Source organism: Lithobates pipiens, unplaced genomic scaffold (genome assembly GCF_037356315.1).
Source record: "Lithobates pipiens isolate NorthernLeopardFrog02 unplaced genomic scaffold, aLitPip1_a1.2 Scaffold_16, whole genome shotgun sequence".
Taxonomy (NCBI): Eukaryota; Metazoa; Chordata; class Amphibia; order Anura; family Ranidae; genus Lithobates; species Lithobates pipiens.
Window position 1 is genome coordinate 634,240,777 of NW_027507748.1, and position 22,760 is coordinate 634,263,536.

At 43.0% G+C, this 22,760-nt stretch overlaps 1 protein-coding gene across 2 annotated transcripts in view; it reads right to left on the reverse strand.

The window, feature by feature from the left end:
• MRPS31 (mitochondrial ribosomal protein S31) overlaps positions 1-22,760 on the reverse strand; it is a 163,324-nt gene that overhangs the window by 64,378 nt on the left and 76,186 nt on the right. For both annotated transcript variants that reach the window (XM_077484199.1, XM_077484198.1), the window contains one exon: positions 8,856-8,932. In XM_077484199.1, coding sequence (XP_077340325.1) covers positions 8,856-8,932 — 77 coding nt within the window. The remainder of the gene's footprint in view (positions 1-8,855; positions 8,933-22,760) is intronic.

Below are 22,760 nucleotides of genomic sequence, written 5' to 3' on the forward strand. Positions count from 1 at the left end.
CAGGAGAGGAAGTGATGTATTCTCTCCTCCGTGTCGGTATTTTTCGTTCCGACACGGAGGAGAGCGGATCAGTAAGTTGCACCAACACTCTACACACAGTAGAACATGCCAGGCACACTCACACCCCCCCTTTACCCCCCGATCACCCCCCCAATTACCCCTGCCCCCCAGTCACAGTGACACCAATGTCATTTTTTTTTTTTTTTTTTTGCATTGGTGTCATTTGTGACTGTAATAACTGTTAGGGCAGTTAGAGTTAGCCCCCTTTAGTTCTAATGTACCCCCCTAACCCCCCCAATAAAGGTTTAACCCCGTGATCACCCCCCGTCGCCAGTGTCACTAAGGCTGGGTTCACATTGCAGCGGTTTATGAGAACGAATGTGATTCGCACCGCACTGCAGTGCAAATCACATCCGATCTCTGTGCGATTCGAGTTCAGCCATTCGCCGCACCCGCCACACCCGCCGCACCCGCCGCAAAGTCGCACGGGACCCTTTTTTTGGCCCGCAGCAGAATCGGATCGCATGGGTGTTCACACCATGCGATCCGAGTTTGCAGATCGCACTGCGATATGCGAACTGATCTGGGGGTGTCAGTAACATTTCACTGACACTCCCAGCAGTTCGCATAGGGCAGTGTGAACTGCCGCCGGGAGGCATGCGATGCGGGAACCCGCCGCGGATTCGCGGCGTTTCCGCATCGCTCCAGTGTGAACCCAGCCTAATAAGCGATCATTTTTCTGATCGCCGTATTAGTGTCACAGGTGACGCTAGTTAGGCAGGTAGGTATTTAGGTTCGCCGCAGCTTTTTATAGCGCCAGGGACCCCCATATACTACCGCATAAAGCCCCCTGATTGCCCCCTAGTTAACCCTTTCACCAGTGATCACCATATAACTGTTACAGGTGACGCTGGTTGGTTAGTTATTTTTTTATAGTTTCAGGGCACCCGCCATTTATTACCTAATAAAGGTTTAACCCCCTGATCACCCGGCGGGTGTCATTTGTGACTAATAACTGTTAGGGCAGTTAGGGTTAGCCCCCTTTAGTTCTAAGGTACCCCCCTAACCCCCCCAATAAAGGTTTAACCCCGTGATCACCCCCCGTCGCCAGTGTCACTAAGGCTGGGTTCACATTGCAGCGGTTTATGAGAACGGATGTGATTCGCACCGCACTGCAGTGCAAATCACATCCGATCTCTGTGCGATTCGAGTTCAGCCATTCGCCGCACCCGCCGCAAATTCGCACGGGACCCTTTTTTTGGCCCGCAGCAGAATCGGATCGCATGGGTGTTCACACCATGCGATCCGAGTTTGCAGATCGCACTGCGATATGCGAACTGATCTGGGGGTGTCAGTAACATTTCACTGACACTCCCAGCAGTTCGCATAGGGCAGTGTGAACTGCCGCCGGGAGGCATGCGATGCGGGAACCCGCCGCGCATTCGTGGCGTTCCCGCATCGCTCCAGTGTGAACCCAGCCTAATAAGCGATCGTTTTTCTGATCGCTGTATTAGTGTCACAGGTGACGCTAGTTAGGCAGGTAGGTATTTAGGTTCGCCGCAGCTTTTTATAGCGCCAGGGACCCCCATATACTACCGCATAAAGCCCCCTAATTGCCCCCTAGTTAACCCTTTCACCAGTGATCACCATATAACTGTTACAGGTGACGCTGGTTGGTTAGTTATTTTTTTATAGTTTCAGGGCACCCGCCATTTATTACCTAGTCTCACTAGTGTACCCCTAAATTTAGGGGTGTCTACTTTCCAAAATGGGGTCATTTGGGGGGGGTTTGTGCCATCTTGGCATTTTATGGCCTTCAAAACTGTAACGCCCTTAGAAAGCCTGAAGGCGGTGCTTGGTTTTCGGGGCCCCGTACGCGGCTAGGCTCCCAAAAAGTCCCACATATGTGGTATCCCCATACTCAGGAGAAGCAGCAGAATTTATTTTGGGGTGTCATTTCACATATGCCCATGGCATGCGTGAGCAATATATCATTTAGTGACAACTTTGTGAAAAAAAAAAAAAAGTTTGTAATTTTCCCGCAACTTGTGGCAAAATATAAAATATTCCATGGACTCAACATGCCTCTCAGCAAATAGCTTGGGGTGTCTACTTTCTAAAATGGGGTCATTTGTGGGGGTTTTGTGCCATCTTGGCATTTTATGGCCTTCAAAACTGTAATAGGTAGTGAGAAGTGAACTCAAAAATTTACGCCCTTAGAAAGCCTGAAGGCGGTGCTTGGTTTTCGGGGCCCCGTACACGGCTAGGCTCCCAAAAAGTCCCACATATGTGGTATCCCCATACTCAGGAGAAGCAGCAGAATTTATTTTGGGGTGTCATTTCACATATGCCCATAGCATGTGTGAGCAATATATCATTTAGTGACAACTTTGTGTAAAAAAAAAAAAATATTTTTTTTTTGTCATTATTCAATCGCTTGAGGCAAAAAAATAAAATATTCAATGGGCTCAACATGCCTCTTATCAATTTCCTTAGGGGGTCTACTTTCCAAAATGGGGTCATTTGGGGGGGGGGTTTGTACTGCCCTGCCATTTTAGCACCTCAAGAAATGAGATAGGCAGTCGTAAACTAAAAGCTGCGTAAATTCCAGAAAACGTACCTTAGTTTGTAGATGCGACAACTTTTGCGCAAACCAATAAATATACAATTATTGACTTTTTTTTTACCAAAGACATGTGGCTGAATACATTTTGGCCTAAATGTATGACTAAAATTGAGTTTATTGGATTTTTCTAATAACAAAAAGTAGAAAATATCATTTTTTTTCAAAATTTGCGGTCTTTTTACGTTTATATCGCAAAAAATAAAAATCGCAGAGGCAATCAAATACCATCAAAAGAAAGCTCTATTTGTGGGAAGAAAAGGACGCAAATTTTGTTTGGGTACAACATTGCATGACCGCGCAATTACCAGTTAAAGCAGCGCAGTGCCAAAGTGTAAAAAGACCTCTGGTCATTTACCAGCAAAATGGTCCGGTCTGAAAGTGGTTAAAGCTTGTAGAAGCTTTCATTCTGCTCACACTGTTGGGCATGTGCTGGTCACATGCACCCTCCCAAGAAAAACAAAAACAAAAAAACTCTAGCAGTACACATGAAACTGAGCATGTGCAGAATGACGCCATTTGGGACAGTGGGGGAAGATCAGAGAAAACAGGATCAGAGAAAACAGGCCTTTTTACATAATTCAGAATATTAACTCCTTTTAAGTTCCACAGCGAGTATAACAAGCATGCTTTACTGCATATACAGATTGATTTTACAATTGTGGGATTTATATATAGTGCTCCAAGTTCTGCAAAATAAATGTATTCACTGAATACTATCAATACAGGAACAAAACACATACAGTTACTAGAATATATTTCTCTATACTGGGTATTTAAATTGGTTCTAAAGGCAGAAGGATTTTTTCATCTTAAATCATTTTATGCATTAAGATAAAAAACACCTCTGTGTGCAGAAGCCTCCCTAATACTTACCTGAGCTCCATCTCGAGCGATGTGCACGAGTGCCTCGGCTGTCCAGTACTCTTCCGCCTGATTGGCTGAGTCATTGGCTCCTGCTGCTGTCAAAGTGAATAAGCCAATCCGGAGAGAGAGGAGGCGGGGCCGAACCACAGCTTCCTGTCTGAATGGACACGGAGCTGTGGCTCGGCTCCAGTGCCCCCATAGCAAGCTGCTTGCTGTGGGTGCACTTGGCAGGAGGGAGGGGCCAGGATCACAAGAGAGACCCCGAGAAGAGGAGGATCTGGGCTTCTCTGGCCAAAACCACCACATAGAGCAGGTACGTATAATATATTTGTTATTTTTAAGGAAACAAAACAAGACTTTAGTATCACTTTAACTACTTAAGGACCGCCTCCTGTACATATACGTCGGTACTTTGAAGAGGGATATTTCGGTAACGGCAGCAGCTGCTGCCACAACCGAGATATCCATCTTTACAGGAGGCGGTCCTGTTTATGATAATGGTGGTCTCCGTGGCGGGTTTGCCACAAGATTACCGTTATCGGTGGCTGGAGAGGTGCCACCTCCCCTCCCGCCGCTCACCTGAGCCGTCGGTATCAGCAGAGGCGATCGGGTCCTTCACACTGCTGGGTATGGAGACGAGTGAGGCTAAGATGGCCCCCACTCGTCTCTATACCACAGGAGGGCGGAAGCGACGTCAAAACCTCACTTCCGCCCATACCTCTTAAAAAGAACATTTTTTTCAATGTCATTTTTTCAAAATTACTTTTTTTTTTTTAATTGCATTTAAGTCCAAATATGAAATCTGAGGACTTTTTTCTATTACAAGGGATGTTTACATTCCTTGTAATAGGAATAAAAGTGATCCTTTTTTTGTTTTTTAAACGGTGTAAAAATAAATAAAATCAAGTAAAATAAATAAGAAAAAAAAAAAGCGCAGAAGCGAAAAATACGTGAGTAGCACCCTCACATGAAAACGTTAGTCAAACCACACGTGAGGTATCGCTCACGCGTGCTCACGTCGATAGAGCAAGAATAATTCTAGCCCTAGACCTCCTCTGTAACGCAAAACATGCAACCTGTAGAATTTTTTAAATGTCGCTTATGGAGATTGAGGGTAAAAGTTTGACGCCATTTCACGAGTGGGCGCAATTTTGAAGCATGGCATGTTGGGTATCAATTTACTCGGCGTAAAATTATCTCTTTCACAATATAAAAAAAATTGGGCTAAATTTTACTGCTGCCTTATTTTTTTTATTCAAAAAAGTGATTTTTTTCTGAAAAAAGTGCGCTTGTAAGACTGCTACGCAAATACGGTGTGAAAAAAAGTATTGCAATGGCCGCCATCTTATTCTCTAGGGTGTTAGAAAAAAAAAATCAATATTTAATGTTTAGGGGTTCTAAGTAATTTTCTAGCAAAAAAACCTGTTTTAACCACTTGGGTACCGCGCTATTGCCGAATGACGGCATTAGCGCGGACCTAGATTTCCGGGACTACGTCTATTGACGTCGTCCCGGTTACGAGCGGCCTGCGCGCCCCCTGAGGGGCGCGCACGGCGCGCTCTGTGATCGGCGAGTCCGTGAGACTCGCCTGATCACCGATCCGTGTAAGGGGTCGATCCCGACCCCTTATCACGTGATCAGCTGTCAGCCAATGACAGCTGATCATGTGATAGAACGGAGCCGGTAATCGGCTATTATTCCTCCTCGCGCTGACAGCGCGAGGAGAAAAAAAAAAAGCCGATCACCGGCGGCCGTGATCGGGACATCAGTCCCGATCACGGCCAGCAATGCAAGGCACCACATGCCACCTGCCAGTGCCCACCTGCCTCCCGCAGTGCCATCCTGAAGTTTAACTAAAAGTAAAAGTAAGTGCCCCCCGTCTGTGCCCATAGTGCCCACAGTGCCACCCCACAGTGCCACCCCACAGTGCCACCCCACAGTGCCACCCAATCTGCCTCAAAGGTGCTGCACCCCAGTGCCGCCCATCAGTGCCGCCCATCAGTGCCCAGCAGTGCCACCCATCAGTGCCACCTATCAGAGCCACCTATCAGAGCCACCTATCAGTGCCCATCAGTCCCATCTATCTGTGGTACCTATCAGTGCCCATCCGTGCCACCCATCCGTGCCACTTATCCGTGCCACCCATCCGTGCCATCTTATCTGTGCCCATCTTTGCCCATCAGTGCCGCCTTATCTGTGCCGCCTTATCTGTGCCTATTAGTGCCGCCTTAACTATGCCTATCAGTGCCCACCAGTGCAGCCTATCAGTGCCCACCAATGCAGCCTATCAGTGCCCACCAATGCAGCCCATCAGTGCCCACCAATGCAGCCTATCAGTGCCGCCTTATCAGCGCACTTCAATGAAGGAGAAAAATTACCAGTTTGCAAAATTTTATAACAAACTATTAAAACATGATTTTTTTTTTTTTTTTGCATCTTTTTTTGTTTGTTTAGCAAAAAATAAAACTCCGAGCTGTAACTAAATACCACCAAAAGAAAGCTCTATTTGTGGGAAAAAAATGATAAAAATTTCATTTGGGTACAGTGTTGTATGCCCGCGCAATTGTCATTCAAAGTGCATCAGCGCTGAAAGCTGAAAATTGGTCTGGGACTGAGGGGGGTTTAAGTGCCCAGTAAGCAAGTGGTTAAACATGTAAACGCCAAATCTGAAAAAGAGGCCTGGTTCTTAAGTTAAATAGTCTTATCCTATGTGTCCATGCACAATACTTTAACCGCTTCCCGCCCGCCCTATAGCCTAATGACAGCTTTAGAGCGGGCGCTCTTATGCGAGAGTTCGTCCCTGGACGTCCTCGTGTTTACTTCCGCAATGCGCGCCGCCGCGGGCGCGCATCGGGGAAGTTTTGTGTTTGCCGTTTCCCCCGGAGACAGGCAAACACAGATCGCTGTAAACGGCCAATCACAGCAGCCGTTTACAGCGCGATCGGCGTGTCCAATGTGATATGATCTCATATGTAAACATATGAGATCATCTTAGCGCTGCTCTCCCTCCTCACACAGACAGCGTGTGAGGAGGTAGAGATGAACGGCTGCAGCGGCCGTAAGTGGGGGGGGGGGGGGGAGAAGTAAAAAAAAAAGTGCCATCCGCCCCCAGTGCCACCTGTTAGTGCCATTTGTCCCCAGTGCCATCTGTCATCAGTGCCATCTGTCATCAGTGCCACGTATAAGTGCCATCTGTCATCAGTGCCACGTATAAGTGCCATCTGTCATCAGTGCCACGTAGTGCCATCTGTCATCAGTGCCACGTAGTGCCATCTGTCATCAGTGCCACGTAGTGCCATCAGTCATCAGTGCCACGTAGTGCCATCAGTCATCAGTGCCACGTATCAGTGCCATTTGTCATCAGTGCCACGTATCAGTGTCACGTGTCATCAATGCCACTTATCAGTGCCATCTGTCATCAGTGTCACGCGTCATCGGTGCCACGTATTAGTGCCATGCATCATCAGTGCCACGTATTAGTGCCATGCGTCATCAGTGCCACGTATTAGTGCCATGCGTCATCAGTGCCACGTATTAGTGCCATGCGTCATCAGTGCCACGTATTAGTGCCATGCGTCATCAGTGCCACCTATTAGTGCCACCTGTCATCAGTGCCACCTATTAGTGCCACCTGTCATCAGTGCCACCTATTAGTGCCACCTGTCATCAGTGCCACCTATTAGTGCCACCTGTCATCAGTGCCACCTATTAGTGCCACCTGTCATCAGTGCCACCTATTAGTGCCACCTGTCATCAGTGCCACGTATTAGTGCCACCTGTCATCAGTGCCACGTATAAGTGCCACCTGTCATCAGTGCCGCGTATTAGTGCCATCTGTCATCAGTGCCGCGTATTAGTGCCATCTGTCATCAGTGCCGCGTATTAGTGCCATCTGTCATCAGTGCCACGTATTAGTGCCATCTGTCATCAGTGTCACGTGTTATTGTCCTGGTGCTCCAGGGCCTTCAAAAGTGTAATAGGTAGTCAACAAGTTAGATGTGTAATTTATACTCCTAGAACACGTGATGGCGCTCCCTGCATGTTGGGCCTCTCTATGTGGCCAGGCTGTGAAAAAGTCCCACACATGTGGTATTGTAATACTCAGGAGGAGTAGCAGAATTTTTTTGGGGGTGTGATTTATGGTATACACATGCTATGTGAGAGAAATAACCTATTACAATGACAATTTTGTGGAAAAAAAAAAATGAAAAATCTTAATTTTGCAAAGAATTGTGGGAAAAAAATTACAACATCAAAAAGCTCACCATGCCTCTTACTAAATACCTTGGAATGTCTACTTTCCAAAAAGGGGCCATTTGGGGGGTATTTGTACTTTCCTGACTTGTTCGGGTCACAAGAAATGAGATAGGCCACCGGTACATCAGATGTGATCAATTTTGTGCGATTCGCACCACAGCTTGTAGACTCTCTAACTTTCACAAAGACCAAATAATATCCACTAATTTAGGTTATTTTTACCAAAGATATGTAGCAGTATAAATTGTAGCCAAAATTTATGAAGAAAAATTAATAATTTGCAAAATTTTGTCACACAAAATAGCGGCGTTTTACCGCCGACGCAAGTTGCGGTGTGGTGTGAAAGGGGTCTTAGTGGTAAATTGTCAGCATAAATATGTGACTTTATCCATAGGTGTGCACAATGGGTGTGCCTTGGCACACCTTAATCCCTACGTGCTGAGCAGAGTTCCTTTACTGCTCGGGTTTCCACCTGGGATCCCCCCCCCGCTACAGTGGAGGATGTTTCAGGATAGAGAACGGGGTAAAGGGGCTAGTAAATAGCCCTAATATTGTAAAGCGCTGCGTAAACTGTCGGCGCTATATAAATCTTGTATAATAATAATAAATATGTCATTTACCAGCCTATTCCTTTTCTTAATGAACACAGTCGCTCACCATGTTTATTCATAGCTGAAGCATAGTAAACCGGGTCTACTATGCTTCAGTTTGTGAATGAACAGGAAGTCTCTCAGCACAGAGCACTTCACATTCATTTACTGCCCAATGCAGCTGAGGCTGCAGAGAAAGGCATGTGTTTGAGCTTTTTGGCTAATGCAATAGGCTGCGCTCACACCTATGACTTTTTCTTGAACAGGTGGCTGATGTTCTCATATTATTTTAATATTTTGCTCTCTCCTGTGTGAACAGGACACTACACTACTAGCCCCAGATTTTCCTGGGGTCTTAGACAATAAACAATCTGGACAGTAGGACCAAGCTTATTAAGCAATGACAAACAGCTTTGTGCATGTTCTAACCAGTACAAGTAGAGTATGGGTAAATCCCAGTGCAAATGCAGTGCAGAGAAGCCGGGAGCAAGGAAGGGTTCTCTTCTGGGGTTACTGACCTGTTATAGTTGTCTGTTCAGAGACGGGAGGAGCAGGAAATATTTTCAGCCGCTTGCCAGTGAACCATCTCTGCGAGCTGTAAGAAAATACACACGTCAGCAACTCCTCGCTACTAAAGTTCACCCACTTATGCAATAATGGAGCAGCTGAAGACAGCTCAAATGGGATTTTCATTTTTAAAAAGTCTGTGAAACCTTTTGGATTATCTCGATTTCTGCATTAATGTTTCCTAAAATCTAATGAGATTTTCACAGAATTTGTGATGTTGATTACAGACACAGTAAAGCCTTCCTAAAAGGATACCTGTCCTGGGAGAAATGCAGGACTGGCCCCGATCTCCCCCTTATGATAATATGTTAGGCAGTCTGTGGTTCAATGCTTTTTTTTTAGTTACAGACTTGAAATAAGCACAACAAGTAATGACAAAACTCCTAATTGGCATTTTTCCTCTGGCTCAAAGTGCTGAAAGTATAAGATCAGCAATATAGCCAGACATTGCTAGTCCCCTAAATTCCCATCATGTCTTTTTTTTTTAAACATACAGAATATTCTACATTTCCATATCCTTAATGGATAAGACGTATTGCAGAAATACAGGTAAAAACAAAAATAGAAAATAGTCAAGTAGTTCCTAAATTAACAAAAAGGAGCTTATACTACCCTAGGTGGATTTAGCATCAAGCCTCTGCACCAAGAACTGGGGGATCAAAGACTGCTGATCGCTCAGTTCTCCCCCTCTGCTCTGAGCAGAGTGGTGACTGTCAGTCACTGGTCTGTGTCCTGCCCCTCTAGCTCTTGCTAGGTTGGGGAGGAGAGGGGGAGCGGCTGGTTCAGTCTCCCAGCAGTGCAGCTGAGAGGCTGAGCTAGTTGCCGGTCCTAGCAACTCGGTGGATCCCAAGTGTAAAGTTGCCTTCTTTCCCCAGCCTGGACCAACTGAGTGACATCAGCTGACAGTGGGCTTCAGCCTGCTGTCAGCTGAAAACGAGTCACAGGAGTGGAGAACGAAGTCCACTCCTGTGATCCAGTGGAGAAGTAAAGTTGAAAAAAACCTTTGGCCATAGTTCTTTTTAATTCAACCAACTTTCTGTAAGCTCTTGGAGGGTACAGTACCATGCCAGCCTGGGCTCACAGTACTGAAAGCCCAAACAATCGCTTTTGGGATAGCTTTATTCAGCCCACTTCCTGTGAGCCAAGGCCGTCCTCAACACGCTTCTCTGGGGCTACATCTTCATGCCAACTTAGGTTCACAGTATCGAAAGTCCAAAAAAAAAAAAATCACATGTTGGACAGCTTTATTCAACCCACTTCCTGTGAGCCCAGGTTGTCATTTACACATCTCTGGGGGTACATTTTCATGGCAACCTGGGCTCACAGTGCTAAAAGCACAGAGCACTGCTCACATTGTATTACTTGTGACACTTTGGGCTGTAATATGGACCATCAATTGCAAACACCATCTCTGAAGTCCGCAGACTGGCCAAATTCACATACAAGAAGATATTTTTTTTTTTTAAAAGCGTCCCTGTGCATGTAAATCCGCCAACAAGGAACTTCTTTTATTTGCTCCTTTTTAGTCTTAATATCAAAAGCATTCTGTCCATTCTGTTTGCGAAGGGCAAAACAGACACTTGTTGATCCTGTTAAAAATTAAATGCTGCCCTGGGTACTCTGCAGTGTTATCTTAAGCAGTCTGATATAAACTACATATCAACTCCCCCTATGGTATGGAGATGAGGAAAGAGGAGGTGTTCTATAGCGTAAATTTACCTTTCCTGTGCTAAGAACTGGTACAGTGCAATATTTTACATTTTGTTTTTGGGTTTTTAGAGGGTTTTTATTTTTTTAGACCTTGATTGATTAAAAAGTATATTAATATATGGATATCTGTATGAAAAGGGTGAGTGGAGGTATTTCAATTATTGAGGCAGGCCTTGCAGTCAAACGAGCAGTAAGTTTAGACAGCCATCCTATATATATATATATATATATATATAAAAAAAAAAAAACTCTGCAGAACGGCAATAAATTTGTAAGTGAAAAATAGTTAAACTACTACATGAAAGCATGTGTTAAAGCAACATATTAGCAAATGTTAAATGTAGAGTTATATTTACATTTTCTGGGGTCCCCCCGCATCGCTCCTGGCTCCTCTTCTCGGATGCCCCCATAGAGAGCCACATTCCATGGGGGGCACTTATGTGGGTGTCACGTCACATTTGGCTACCCATCACATTTTGCTGCGCATGTGTGACGCTGCCATATGCGTTCCAACACTGTTGTAAGATGACTTTGCCACAGGGCCCCTCGCTCGCCACTCTTCAAGCACGGCCTTGATTTGCTCGGCATAATTATAATCGAACTCTATGTCCACTTGGATGGTGGCACTTGAACCTGGACTCAGGGATGTGGCCAAAATTCTGTGCAATCGCAAATCGCCACAGTGTTGGAACGCATGTGGCGGCATTGCGCATGCGCAGTCCAGCGGGTAGCCAAACATGATAGGTAGCTGAATGTGACGTGACATGGGCATGCTTCAGAGTCCTGCTGCTGCATCCATTGACACAGACAGCAGGACTATTCCCTGCCCCTGTCTTGCTGGATTTGATTGAGCCAATGGTTCCTGCTGCTATTAATCTATCCAATGAGGACCCAAGACAGCAGCTGGAGCTGCTGTGCTTGCCCCAGTTGCTGGAGCGCTCAGGCTTGGGTAAGAAAAAAGGGGGGGGGTCTGGGGGGGGGGGTGCTGTAGCACAAAAGGTTTTTCACCTTAATGCATAGAATGCAATAAGGTATAAAACCGTGAAGGTTTACAACCCCTTTAATAAAATCTTAAACACCACACTTTGGGCAGTTATGCAAACAACCAGAGGCTGGTTTAGGCATTAATTAAGCAATTAATGCCTAAAAGTAGGGCAAGGCTAAGAATTGCAAACATATCAAGCTCACGGTTTCCGCTGTCTGTCCATTGTCATGAAGGAATAGTTTATAGGGAACTATGGAAGTCAAGGCAAGATCTGGAAGACCATAAAAACTTTCAGAGAGAACTGCTCATATGCTGGTCACTAAGGAAACCTCTCATATGATTGGAAAGCCCTTGCAGGAAAGTCTGGTTGACACCGGAGTGGTGTTGAATAGCTCTAGGGTGCAGTGTTGACTATGTCATACAGATCACGTTTGTGCAAGCATCAGCAGGAAGCCGCACCTACAACCTTTTGGAAATAAGTGCTCTGGACTGATTTAGTAAAAAATTACTTCGACCATAATTATTAATAATTAATGTAAAAACACCCTACTGTTAAAAATGGGGGTTGAACCATTTCAACTTGGGGTTGTATAGCGACCTGTGGCGCAGGAAACAATGTATTTTAGAGAAAAAAAAAATGGATACCACTAAATATTAGGAAATTCTGAGTGCTAATGAAAATGGTGAAACGGTCAGCCAAGAAACTTGAGCTGGACAGGGAAAGACTTCTACAACAAGATAATGATCCTAACCAATTCTGGGGCACAACAAAGAAATACCCTTGCACCGAGCCCCCCTATACTGCAAGGGTGACATGCTTTTCATTGGCGCAGCAGTGTAGATGCAAGTCTACTATTAGCCCAAGATATCTGGAACAACCCAGTTACTGCTGAGTCCTTTAAAAATTTTATGAAAATGTATCAAGGCGAATTGAAGGTGTTTTAACTCTTCTGGATATTTTACAGATGGGCAATTCCTATCCTCATATTGATTAGTGGTTACAAATTAACTAACCACTTGCTTACTGAGCACTCAAACCTCCTTCCTGCCCAGACCAATTTTCAGCTTTCAGCGTACTCACACTTTGAATGACAGTTGTGCGGTCATGCAACGATGTACTTGAAATTACATTTTTATAATTTTTTTTCACACAAAGAGCTTTCTATTGGTAGTATTTGATCACTGCTGGGTATTTTTTTTTTGCAAAAAAGTTTGTTATAAAATTTTAAAAACAGGTAGTTTTTCTCCATCGATGTGCACTGATGGGCACCTGGGGCCCACTGGCGAGAGTAAAAAAAAAAAAAAGAAAGATTGCCGATCTTCTGTTTATACCATGTGATCAGCTGTCATTGGCTGACAGCTGATCACAAGGTAAGAGGCCAGGATTGGCCCCTTACTCCGATCTGTAATCAGTCGGGTCTCAGACTCGGTGATCACAGAGTACACTGCGTGTGCCCCACAGGGGGCGCACAGGGAGCTCAAGCACGGGAGGACGTCGTTTGACGGTTTCTCAGCAAATAAGCCCAGCGATGTAGTCATTCGGCTATAGCGGGGGTAGGAGGGAGGTGTTTAATAACCACTGCAGTAGGGAACAGACACAAAAGATACACTCAGCATCTTTCCAAAATATTTGTTCTGTTTTATTATGTTATGCAATTGCAGGTTTATATACACATGATTACATAGGTATCACATTAACTACTTAGTGCAAACCACCGTCATTGTACGTCAGTACTTTGACGCTAAATACTGTTACCATGGCAGCAGCTAGCTGCCAGAACCCTAGTATTTTCAACAACGGCGAGCGGCTGGCTTTCAGATAAAAGCGGTCTCTGCAAGATCACTTTTATTGGGGGCAGGAGAGGGCCCCTCCTCCTTGAGGTCCTCCCCTCGCCACTTACCAAAAGCTGTCGTTAGCGGCAGAGACGGTCGCGTCCTTCCCCCTGACAGGCATGGAGCCGAGTGAAGGAAAGGTGGCCCCCACTCAGCTACATAACATTAAATGGCGGAAGCAACGTCAAACGTCACATCCTCCCCATTGGTCTTAAAAGGGGATTTTTTTATTTTATTGCATTTTAGTGTAAAAGAGAGCTGAGGTCTTTTTGACCCCAGATATCTCATTTAACCACTTGCCGACCAACCAGTTTTACTGCGGCAGAATGGCACGGCTGGGCGAAACAGCGTTATGTTAAATCGCTTCGCCCTGTAGCCACTAGAGGCACGCCCCTGGAGCCAATGCAAGTGCTCGGCGGGCACGATGACTGCCGGGCTACCACGATCCCTCGTGACACAGCTAGAACCGTAAACTGTGTGTAAACACACAGATTCCGGTTCTCTGAGGGCAGAAGAGACAGCTCGAGTATTCAAAGTATGGACAACGATCTGTCATCTCCCCTAAACAGTCCTATCCCCCCTTCAGTTAGCACACACACTAGGAAACACATTTAACCCCTTGATCGCCCCCTAGTATAAACCCCTTCCCTGCGAGTGACATTTTTACAGTAATCAATGCATTTTATAGTACTGATCGGTCTATAATTGGCAATGGTCCAAAAAAAAAAAAAAAAAAAAAAGCGTCAAGTGTTCAATGTGTCCACCATGTCCCAGTCTCGATATAAAAAAAAAAAAAAAAAACGCAGATTGCCGCCATTACTAGTAAAAATAAAGAAATAAATAAAAATGCTATAAATCTATCCCTTATTTTTTAGATGCTATAACTTTTGCGCAAACCAATCAATATACACTTATTGTGATTTTTTGTTACCAAAAAATTGTAGAAGAATACATATTGGCCTAAACTAAAAAAAGAAAAAAGCCAATATTTTTTTCTCAAAAGGGATATTTATTATAGCAAAAAGTACAAAATATTGTTTTTCAAAATGGTCGCTCTTTTTTTGTTTATAGCACGAAAAATAAAAAAATAAAATGTAGAGATGATTGAATACCACCAAAAGAAAGCTCTATTTGTGGGAAAAAAAATGAAGTCAATTTTGTTTGGGTGCAGCGTCGCACAACCGTGCAATTGTCAGTTAAAGCGCCGCAGTGCCCAAACGCAAAAAAATGGCCTGGTCATTCAGCCAAATCTTCCAGGACTGAAGCAGTTAAGAGGTCCTGTAATGATTTTTTTTTCTAATCCAAGGGATGTTTAAATCCCTTGTAATAGGAATAAAAGTGACCCCCAATTTTTTATTTTATTTTTTAAGAAAATTGTAAAAAAAAAAAAAAAAAGAAAAAAAGTCAAATAAGAAAATAACAAATTTAAAGAGCCCCATCCCACCGAGCTCACGCGCAGAAGTGAAAATGTAAGTCGTGCCCCATATGACAACCGCGTTCAAACTACATATGAGGTATTGCCACGATCATTAGAGCGAGAGCAATAATTCTAGCACTAGACCTCCTCTGTAACGCTAAATATGTAACCTGTAGAAATTTTTAAACATCGTCTATGGAGATTTAAGGGTAAAAGATTTACTCAGCGCAACATTATCTTTCACAATATAAAAAAAAATTGGGCTAACTTTACTGTTGTCTTATTTTTTAACTCAAAGTGTATTTTTTCCCAAAAAATTGCACTTGTAAGACCGCTGCTCAAATACGATTGGAAATAAAGTATTGCAACGACTGCCATTTTATTGTCTAGGGCAGTGATGGCGAACCTTGGCACTCCAGATGTTTTGGAACTACATTTCCCATGATGCTCAACTACACTGCAGAGTGCATGAGCATCATGGGAAATGTAGTTCCAAAACATCAGGGGTGCCAAGGTTGGCCATCACTGGTCTAGGGTGTCTGAAAAAAAGATAAAATTACTTAGAACCCCCAAACATATAACAAAAAAAATGTATTTTAACTTTAACTCATTAAGTGGTTAATATTACAATTGTACTTATATGGTAACATGGGGCGTAACATAGGTAGGCCAATTCTAATCAGGACTCGAATGAATGCAAACATTAGTGCCGTGTGCACAATGAGTGCATTGTGCAATACATACAAAATAGAATATAATTATATACAGAACTTACAAATTTCCTTTACATAACCACTGTGTTCAGGCAGCCCACAAGGCGAAGTGACATACTGGTACATTGCTGCCTGTTTCCAGGTTGAGGGCACAATCTTGCCTGCCCCCCTTCCATGACTGCACCAAACAAGAGTTTGTCAGCAGGTCCCGGCCATGAATGGCTGGGACCTGCTGACAAACTCCCGTTGGCTGCTGATCGGCTGTGTCCAACACAGCCCAGAGCCATTTTGACCATTACCACAGGCCTCTGTACAGAGGGAACAATCTCTCTGTTTCTCATCACTGCAAAGCAGATAAAAAACCAAAGAGATCATTATTAAAAATCAGCACACATTGACCCCTTGACTACTCGAGATGTTAACGCCTTCCCAGCCAGTGTCATTAGTACAGTGACAGTGTATAAAATTAGCAATGATCACAGCATTAGTGTCCCTGGCAGTTAGCCAGTTCCCACTTAGTGCCAGTTAGTGTCAGATTTCCTGTCGCACTTCAGTCCAATTATAAGTCCCTGATCACCCCTGTTAGCTATATATATATATATATATATATATATATATATATATATATATATATATATATATATATATATATATATATATATATATATATATATATTTTTTTTTTTTTAAATGGTGTGTGCGTGTATATATATATATATTTTTTTTTTAAATGGTATATATCACACACACACACACACACACACACACACACACACACACACACACACACACACACACACCATAGTTTTTAGACACTAACTTTCACGCAAACCAATCAATTATGAAGGCATTTTATTCAATTTTTTATTGGATGCGTTTTATAAAGTAAAAAACTTTTTTTTTTTTTTTCAGTCTTTTTTGTTTACATAATAAAATACCCAGTGGTGATCAAATACCACCAAAAGAAAGCTCTATTTGTGTGGGGGAAAAAATTATATGAATTTCGTTTAGATACAAAGTTGTACGAAGGGGGAAAAACCTTCCAGACCTGAAGTGGTTAAATTCATCTTTTTAACAAAATTAACAGTGAAGCACAATTTGCTCGTGTGTGTAAATTAGAAAATAAACTCTCTAGGGAATTATGAGGCGGCCAAGACTTTCCTTTCTAAAATGCTAGTTGCCGAGCTGACATGCTGTCGGCATGGCTTCAGTGCTTTCTTAACCACTACAATACAGGGCACTTTCGCCCCCTTCCTTCCTAGCCCAATTTTCAGCTTTCATCGCTCTAGCGCTTTCAGTGACAATTGCGCGGTCATGCTACACTGTACCCAAATGAAATTTTTATCATTTTGTTCGCACAAATAGAGATTTATTTTGGTGGTATTTGATCACCTCTACGGTTTTTATTTTTTGCAATATAAGCGCAAAAAAGCGGAAATTTGGAAAAAAAACAATATTTTATTTTTTCTATTTTAAAAGAAATCCAATAAAATCAAATTTTGTCATAAATTTAAGCCAAAATGTATTCTGCTACATGTTTTTGGTAAAAAAAATTCCGTTAAGTGTATAATAATTGGTTTGTGTGATCACGGACATATGTACGCAAATGACCATGTACATATGTGTGCAGGTGATCACGTACATATGTGTGCACATAATCATTGGGACAAGTGATTTTAGTGGGACATATGTGGGGGACATGTTTTTATTATTAAGGACATGTGTTTTTATTTTTTGGGGACATGTGTGTTATGGGGACATATGTGGGGACTGTGTTTACACTGTGTGGTGTGTTGTGTGTTTACACTAGACTGAAGATCAGTGAGTAAAAAGCTGTAAAAAACAGCTCATACTCACTGATCATCAGCCGGCTGCAGCAATCTGCTCTCCTCTCCTCAGCGATGACTTCTGTGTGAGGAGAGGAGGAGCCGATTGCCTAGCAACCGGCTGTTTGTTTACATCACATGACGGCCGTGATTGGACACGGCCGTCATGTGATCAGGAGGGCCAATCACAGAGCCCTCCTACAGATTTGAGATGCGCCGTGTCCCGGTGACACGGGCGCATCGGGATCGCGCCGCTGCGCGGGCACGCGCGCGCGCGATCCCGCTCCTCCTGATGGACGTTCCTGAACGTCCTATCAGGAGTAGACGGCTCCCACCCGGCCTTATATGTGCATTGGCCGGGTGGGAAGTGGTTAATCACTGACTTGGAATAAAGTATGCAATAAGGACTTTGCTCTGCGTTTGCTAGCTGTTGATTTATAGTTAAGAAGTCAGAGAAACCAGCATGACTGCCAGCCAAGTAGAACATTTCAGGTGGTTCCTAATAGCATCCTCCATCTTTCCTTTGAAACAGAGTTCTTTTCAGATTGAGTTATTGAGCTCTGTATACAAAGGGTTTTTAAAACCAGGAGCAACGTGAAAAAGAGCCCACAGCTCCAGCTGTTGCCTATGCAAGGTTTCATACTAACCTGGTGAAAATGAACAAACATGTCTTTTCCTTTTTAGTTCTCACCTTGATAAAGAAAATGCATTCGGAACCACTAGACCAGGGGTAGGGTAGGGAACCTTGACTCTTCATTCCCTACCTCTGCACTAGACATTCCCTTTAAGTGAAAAACACAGCTTTTAATTTCCAATAAAAGAATATACAGCTTGCCCTCTCACAAAAATTGGTTGAATCCAGAATATGTCTGCTCCCTTTGTGTTAACAGGCGTTCCCTCTAAAAACAGTTTGAGGAGTCAAGCAAGTTTGGCTCCAGAATTAGAGCATTAAATTGATAGAAGCAATATAAAATGTTCTCAAATGGAATTGTTGATATATAATATCAGCAATTAAGTTTTGCAGTCCAATTCCCAGTATACCCCTCATAAAAAGGCTTAGAGTAGTTCTCATTACTTCAGATATGATTGCCTGTAATTGAAATGCTCAGAGGAAAAAATGATTTTAATGGGGGAGCTGCTAATTGGGTACAGCAGAAGGGGTGAGTCACATCTGAATTAATCCAGCATCAGCTCTTACAGGCCATGCACAATTCAAATGAAGACTCTAATCGGCATTTAAAAAAATAAAAATAAAAAAGGAGGGAAAAAAAGGAAAAATACTAAACACGTGAAGAATTTGTTTCCTTGGCGTGTGTTTATACATCCACCCACTCCCTGCTTTCCAAATACCTCACATATTGTAAGCTAAATGCAGGAAAATCGCTTTGTTCCTAGGTTACATTTGCTACTGGATTTAAAGACACCATAGACTTTGACGGTTATGTGTACACTACTTTTTTGGTAAGTGCATATATATGTATGTATGTATGTATCATACACATACATGCTGTATATACAATGGATATAAAAAGTATACACACCCCTGTTAAAATGGTAGGTTTCTGTTATGTAAAAAATAAATAAAAATTAGACAAAAGACAGCGAATATGTGTATACCCAACAGATGGAAATCCACTGAACCACCATCCCTCAAAGAATGGTTCATACGCATAAATAAAACGGCTGAAATGGAGGAACTTATCCACCAGGCGAAAGAAACACAACCTAAATTCACGCAAACCTGGACCTGCTGGTTACATTTCCGTACAACGGCGGCATATAGTAGGATCCTCACATGAATGCTCAATAAGACATCCTGATAACATACAGATGCCTTTTAATTTACCTTAATTTATTTAATTTTTTTTTTTTTTTTTTTTTTTTTTTTTTTTTTACAAACACACAAGCTAATCTCGACCCTACCTACTTTCTCCCCCTTCTATGTTCCAAACTTACCCTATGTACAAGTTATAACGCCCTTATATTTTCTCAAAACCACTATAAATAAATATATATATTCTCCTCATGGAATCCTTAGAAATATATTCGAATACTAAGCTGTCTTTTAGCCTTGTTTAAACTATTGCTCTCCATATCCTTTTAGTGTTCTATAATTTGATTACTCATCTTACTTTTTTAGATATATGATCTTTGCATCCACAGAAACCTACATCGTATATGATAGTAACATAACCAGACATACGGTGATCATTTCAACATTGTATATTGTTCAATATATTTCTTGACTGTGTCTTGTAACAAATGGCTGTGTCCAAAACTGTTGATCTTTTCTCGGTTATGTATTTTCAAAAATTTCAATAAAATGTTATAAAACAAAAATTAGACAAAAGATAAATGAATTCTGAACTTTTTCCACCTTTAGCCTAGGTTTCCACCATTGCGACCTGAAAGTCGCACGATTTTGATGGGACTTGAAGCAATAGCTGTTTATTATTGAGGTCTATGGACCGTTAAGTCGCATGAAAGTGGGACCAAAGTTGTGCAGGGACTACTTTGAAGTCACTCATTTATGAATGGTACTCATTGGAAATCATGGGGTACGACTTCTCATGCGACTTTGCAGTCCTAAGTTGCACAAGTGGAAATGGGGCCATAATGGGGCCCGTTTCTCTTCAGCTGGGACAGGGATCTTAGTCAAGGTAGAGGGAATTCTGAAGAGTTCCAAGTAACAGTCAATATTGCCACAATATTCAGCTTTCTATTGGAAGCCTAAAGGTTTTAAGAGGAACTTCATTTTTCAGCATGACAACACAAAGCATACATACAAATTAACAAAGGAATGGCTTCACCAGAAGCTTAACCACTTCAATACCAGGCACTTAAACACCTTCCTGCCCAGACCAATTTTGAGCTTTCAGCGCTGTCGCACTTTGAATGACAATTGCGCGGTCATGCTACACTGTACCCAAATGAAATTTTTATCATTTTTTTCCCACAAATAGAGCTTTCTTTTGGTGGTATTTGATCACCTCTGCGGTTTTTATTTTTTGCTAAACAAATAAAAAAATACCGAAATAAAAAAAAAAAATGTTTTTTTTGTTTCAGTTTCAAAACTTTGCAAATAAGTACGTTTTCTCCTTCACTGATGGGCACTGATGGGGTTACACTGATGGGCAATGATAAGGCGGCACTGATGGGCACCGATGAGGTGGCACCAATGAAGTGGCACTGATGAGGTGGCATTGATGGACACCGATATGTGGCACTGATAGGCGGCACTGATGGGTGGCACTGATGGGCGGCACGGATGGGCACTGATAGCTGGCACGGATGGGCATGGATAGGTGGCACAGGTGGGCATGGGTAGGCGGCACAGGTGGGCATGGATGGGCACTGATAGGCGGCACAGATGGGAACTGATAGGCGGCATTGTATTATAATATATTGTACTAATGGATGCCAATCAGTGCCAATCAATAATGCATGCCAATCAGTGATGCCCATTGTGGGCACTGATTGGCATCCATTGTGGCACTGACTGGAATCCCTGGTGGTCTAGGGTGGCATACCTTGTCCTGGGCATCCCTGGTGGTCTGGTGGCGTCCCTGGTGGTCCAGTGTGGGCATCCTCGGGGGGGCTGTGCTGATAATCGATCAGCACAGACCCCCCCTGTCAGAGGAGCAGCCGATCGGCTCTCCTCTACTCGCGTCTGACAGACGCGAGTGAGGAAAAGCCAATCACCGGCTTTTCCTATTTACACTGATCAGCCATGATTGGACACGGCTGATCACGTGGTAAAGAGTCTCCGTCGGAGACTCTTTACCGAGATCGTAGTTGCCGGGTGTCAGACTGACACCCCGCAACAACGATCGCCGCGATGCGCGCCCCCGGGGGCGCGTAGCGGCTCATAATCCTGATCACGTCATATGACGTCCGGTCAGGATTATGCAACCACTTTGCCACCGTCTATTTGTTATAGGGCGGGCGGCAAGTGGTTAAAGTTCTGAAATGGCCCAACCAGAGCCCTGATTCCGATTAAAAATCTGTGGGGTGATCTGAAGAGGGCATTGCACAGGAGATGTCCTCGCAATCTGACAGATTTGGAGTGTTTTTGCAAAGAAGAGTGGGCAAATATTGCAAAGTCAAGATGTGCTATGTTCATAGACTCATACCCAAAAAGACAGAGTGCTGTAATAAAATCAAAAGGTGCTTCAACAAAGTATTTTTTTTTTATTTTTACTTCCCTCCACCTATAAGATTTCAGTTTGTTGTTCAACTGAGTTATACAGTCTATAGGTCACATTAAAAGGTGGAAAAAATTCTGGAATTAGTTATCTTTGTCTCATTTATTTACATCACAGAAACCTGACATTTTAACAGGGGTATGTAGACTTTTTTTATATCCACTGTACATATACATACACACGCTACTGTGCAAAAGTTTTAGGCAATGCTGTAAAGTAAAAATGCGTTAAAAAAATAAAATATATATTTTAAATTGCTTATTTTCATCAATTTACAAAATTCAAAGTGAACGAACAGAAGACAAAATGAAATCAAAATATTTGGTGTGGCTGCTAGCAGTTGCTAATGATCATGACTTTTTATATGTAGGTTTAATCACGCTCATTAACTGAAAGAGAAAAAGCTGTGCAGGATGCCTAAAACTGGGTGAGGAACAGCCAAAATAAGGCTCCATGCACACCGGAGCTCATAAACTGTTTGGGCGTTTTTTTTTAAAAGCCCATAAACTCCACTCTATGTTAGCCTATGTGTCCATGCACACATGGAAGTTTTTTAGCTTTAATGAGCAGTGGAGTTTATGGGCTTTTTTCGGAACGCCAGAAATTTGCGTTCAAAGTGCTGTTATTCACTGTCAAAAAACGACAAACGCCGATAAACGCTCATAAACACGCGATAATTAGTGTTGAGCATTCTATTTTTTCAATGCATTGTGGGAGTTTGGAATGCACTGTGGGATTTTTGGAGTGTCCTCTGTGAATTTTTATTGAAAACGCTCATAAACACTAGTACAAAACGCTGTTAAAAGCATGTTTTTCAACCAGCATTTTCTGCTAGCAATCTGGCATCCAGAAAAAGCTTTTTTGAGCTTCAGTGTGCATGGAGCCTAAGGTTAAGCTGTGGAAGACAGTTTTAAGTTACCGATCATGCTACATGGCAAGACTGAGCACATCAACAAGACACAAGGTAGTTTTATTGCCTCAGCAAGGTCTCTCCCAGGCAAAGATTTCAAAGCAGACTGGGGTTTCAAGATGTGCCATTTAAGCTCTTTTGAAGAAGCACAAAGAAATAGGAATTGTTGTAGACCATAGAGGCAGTAGTTGGCCAAGGAAACTTAATACAGCAGATGAAAGACACACCATGCTTACTTCCCTTCGACATCGGAAGAT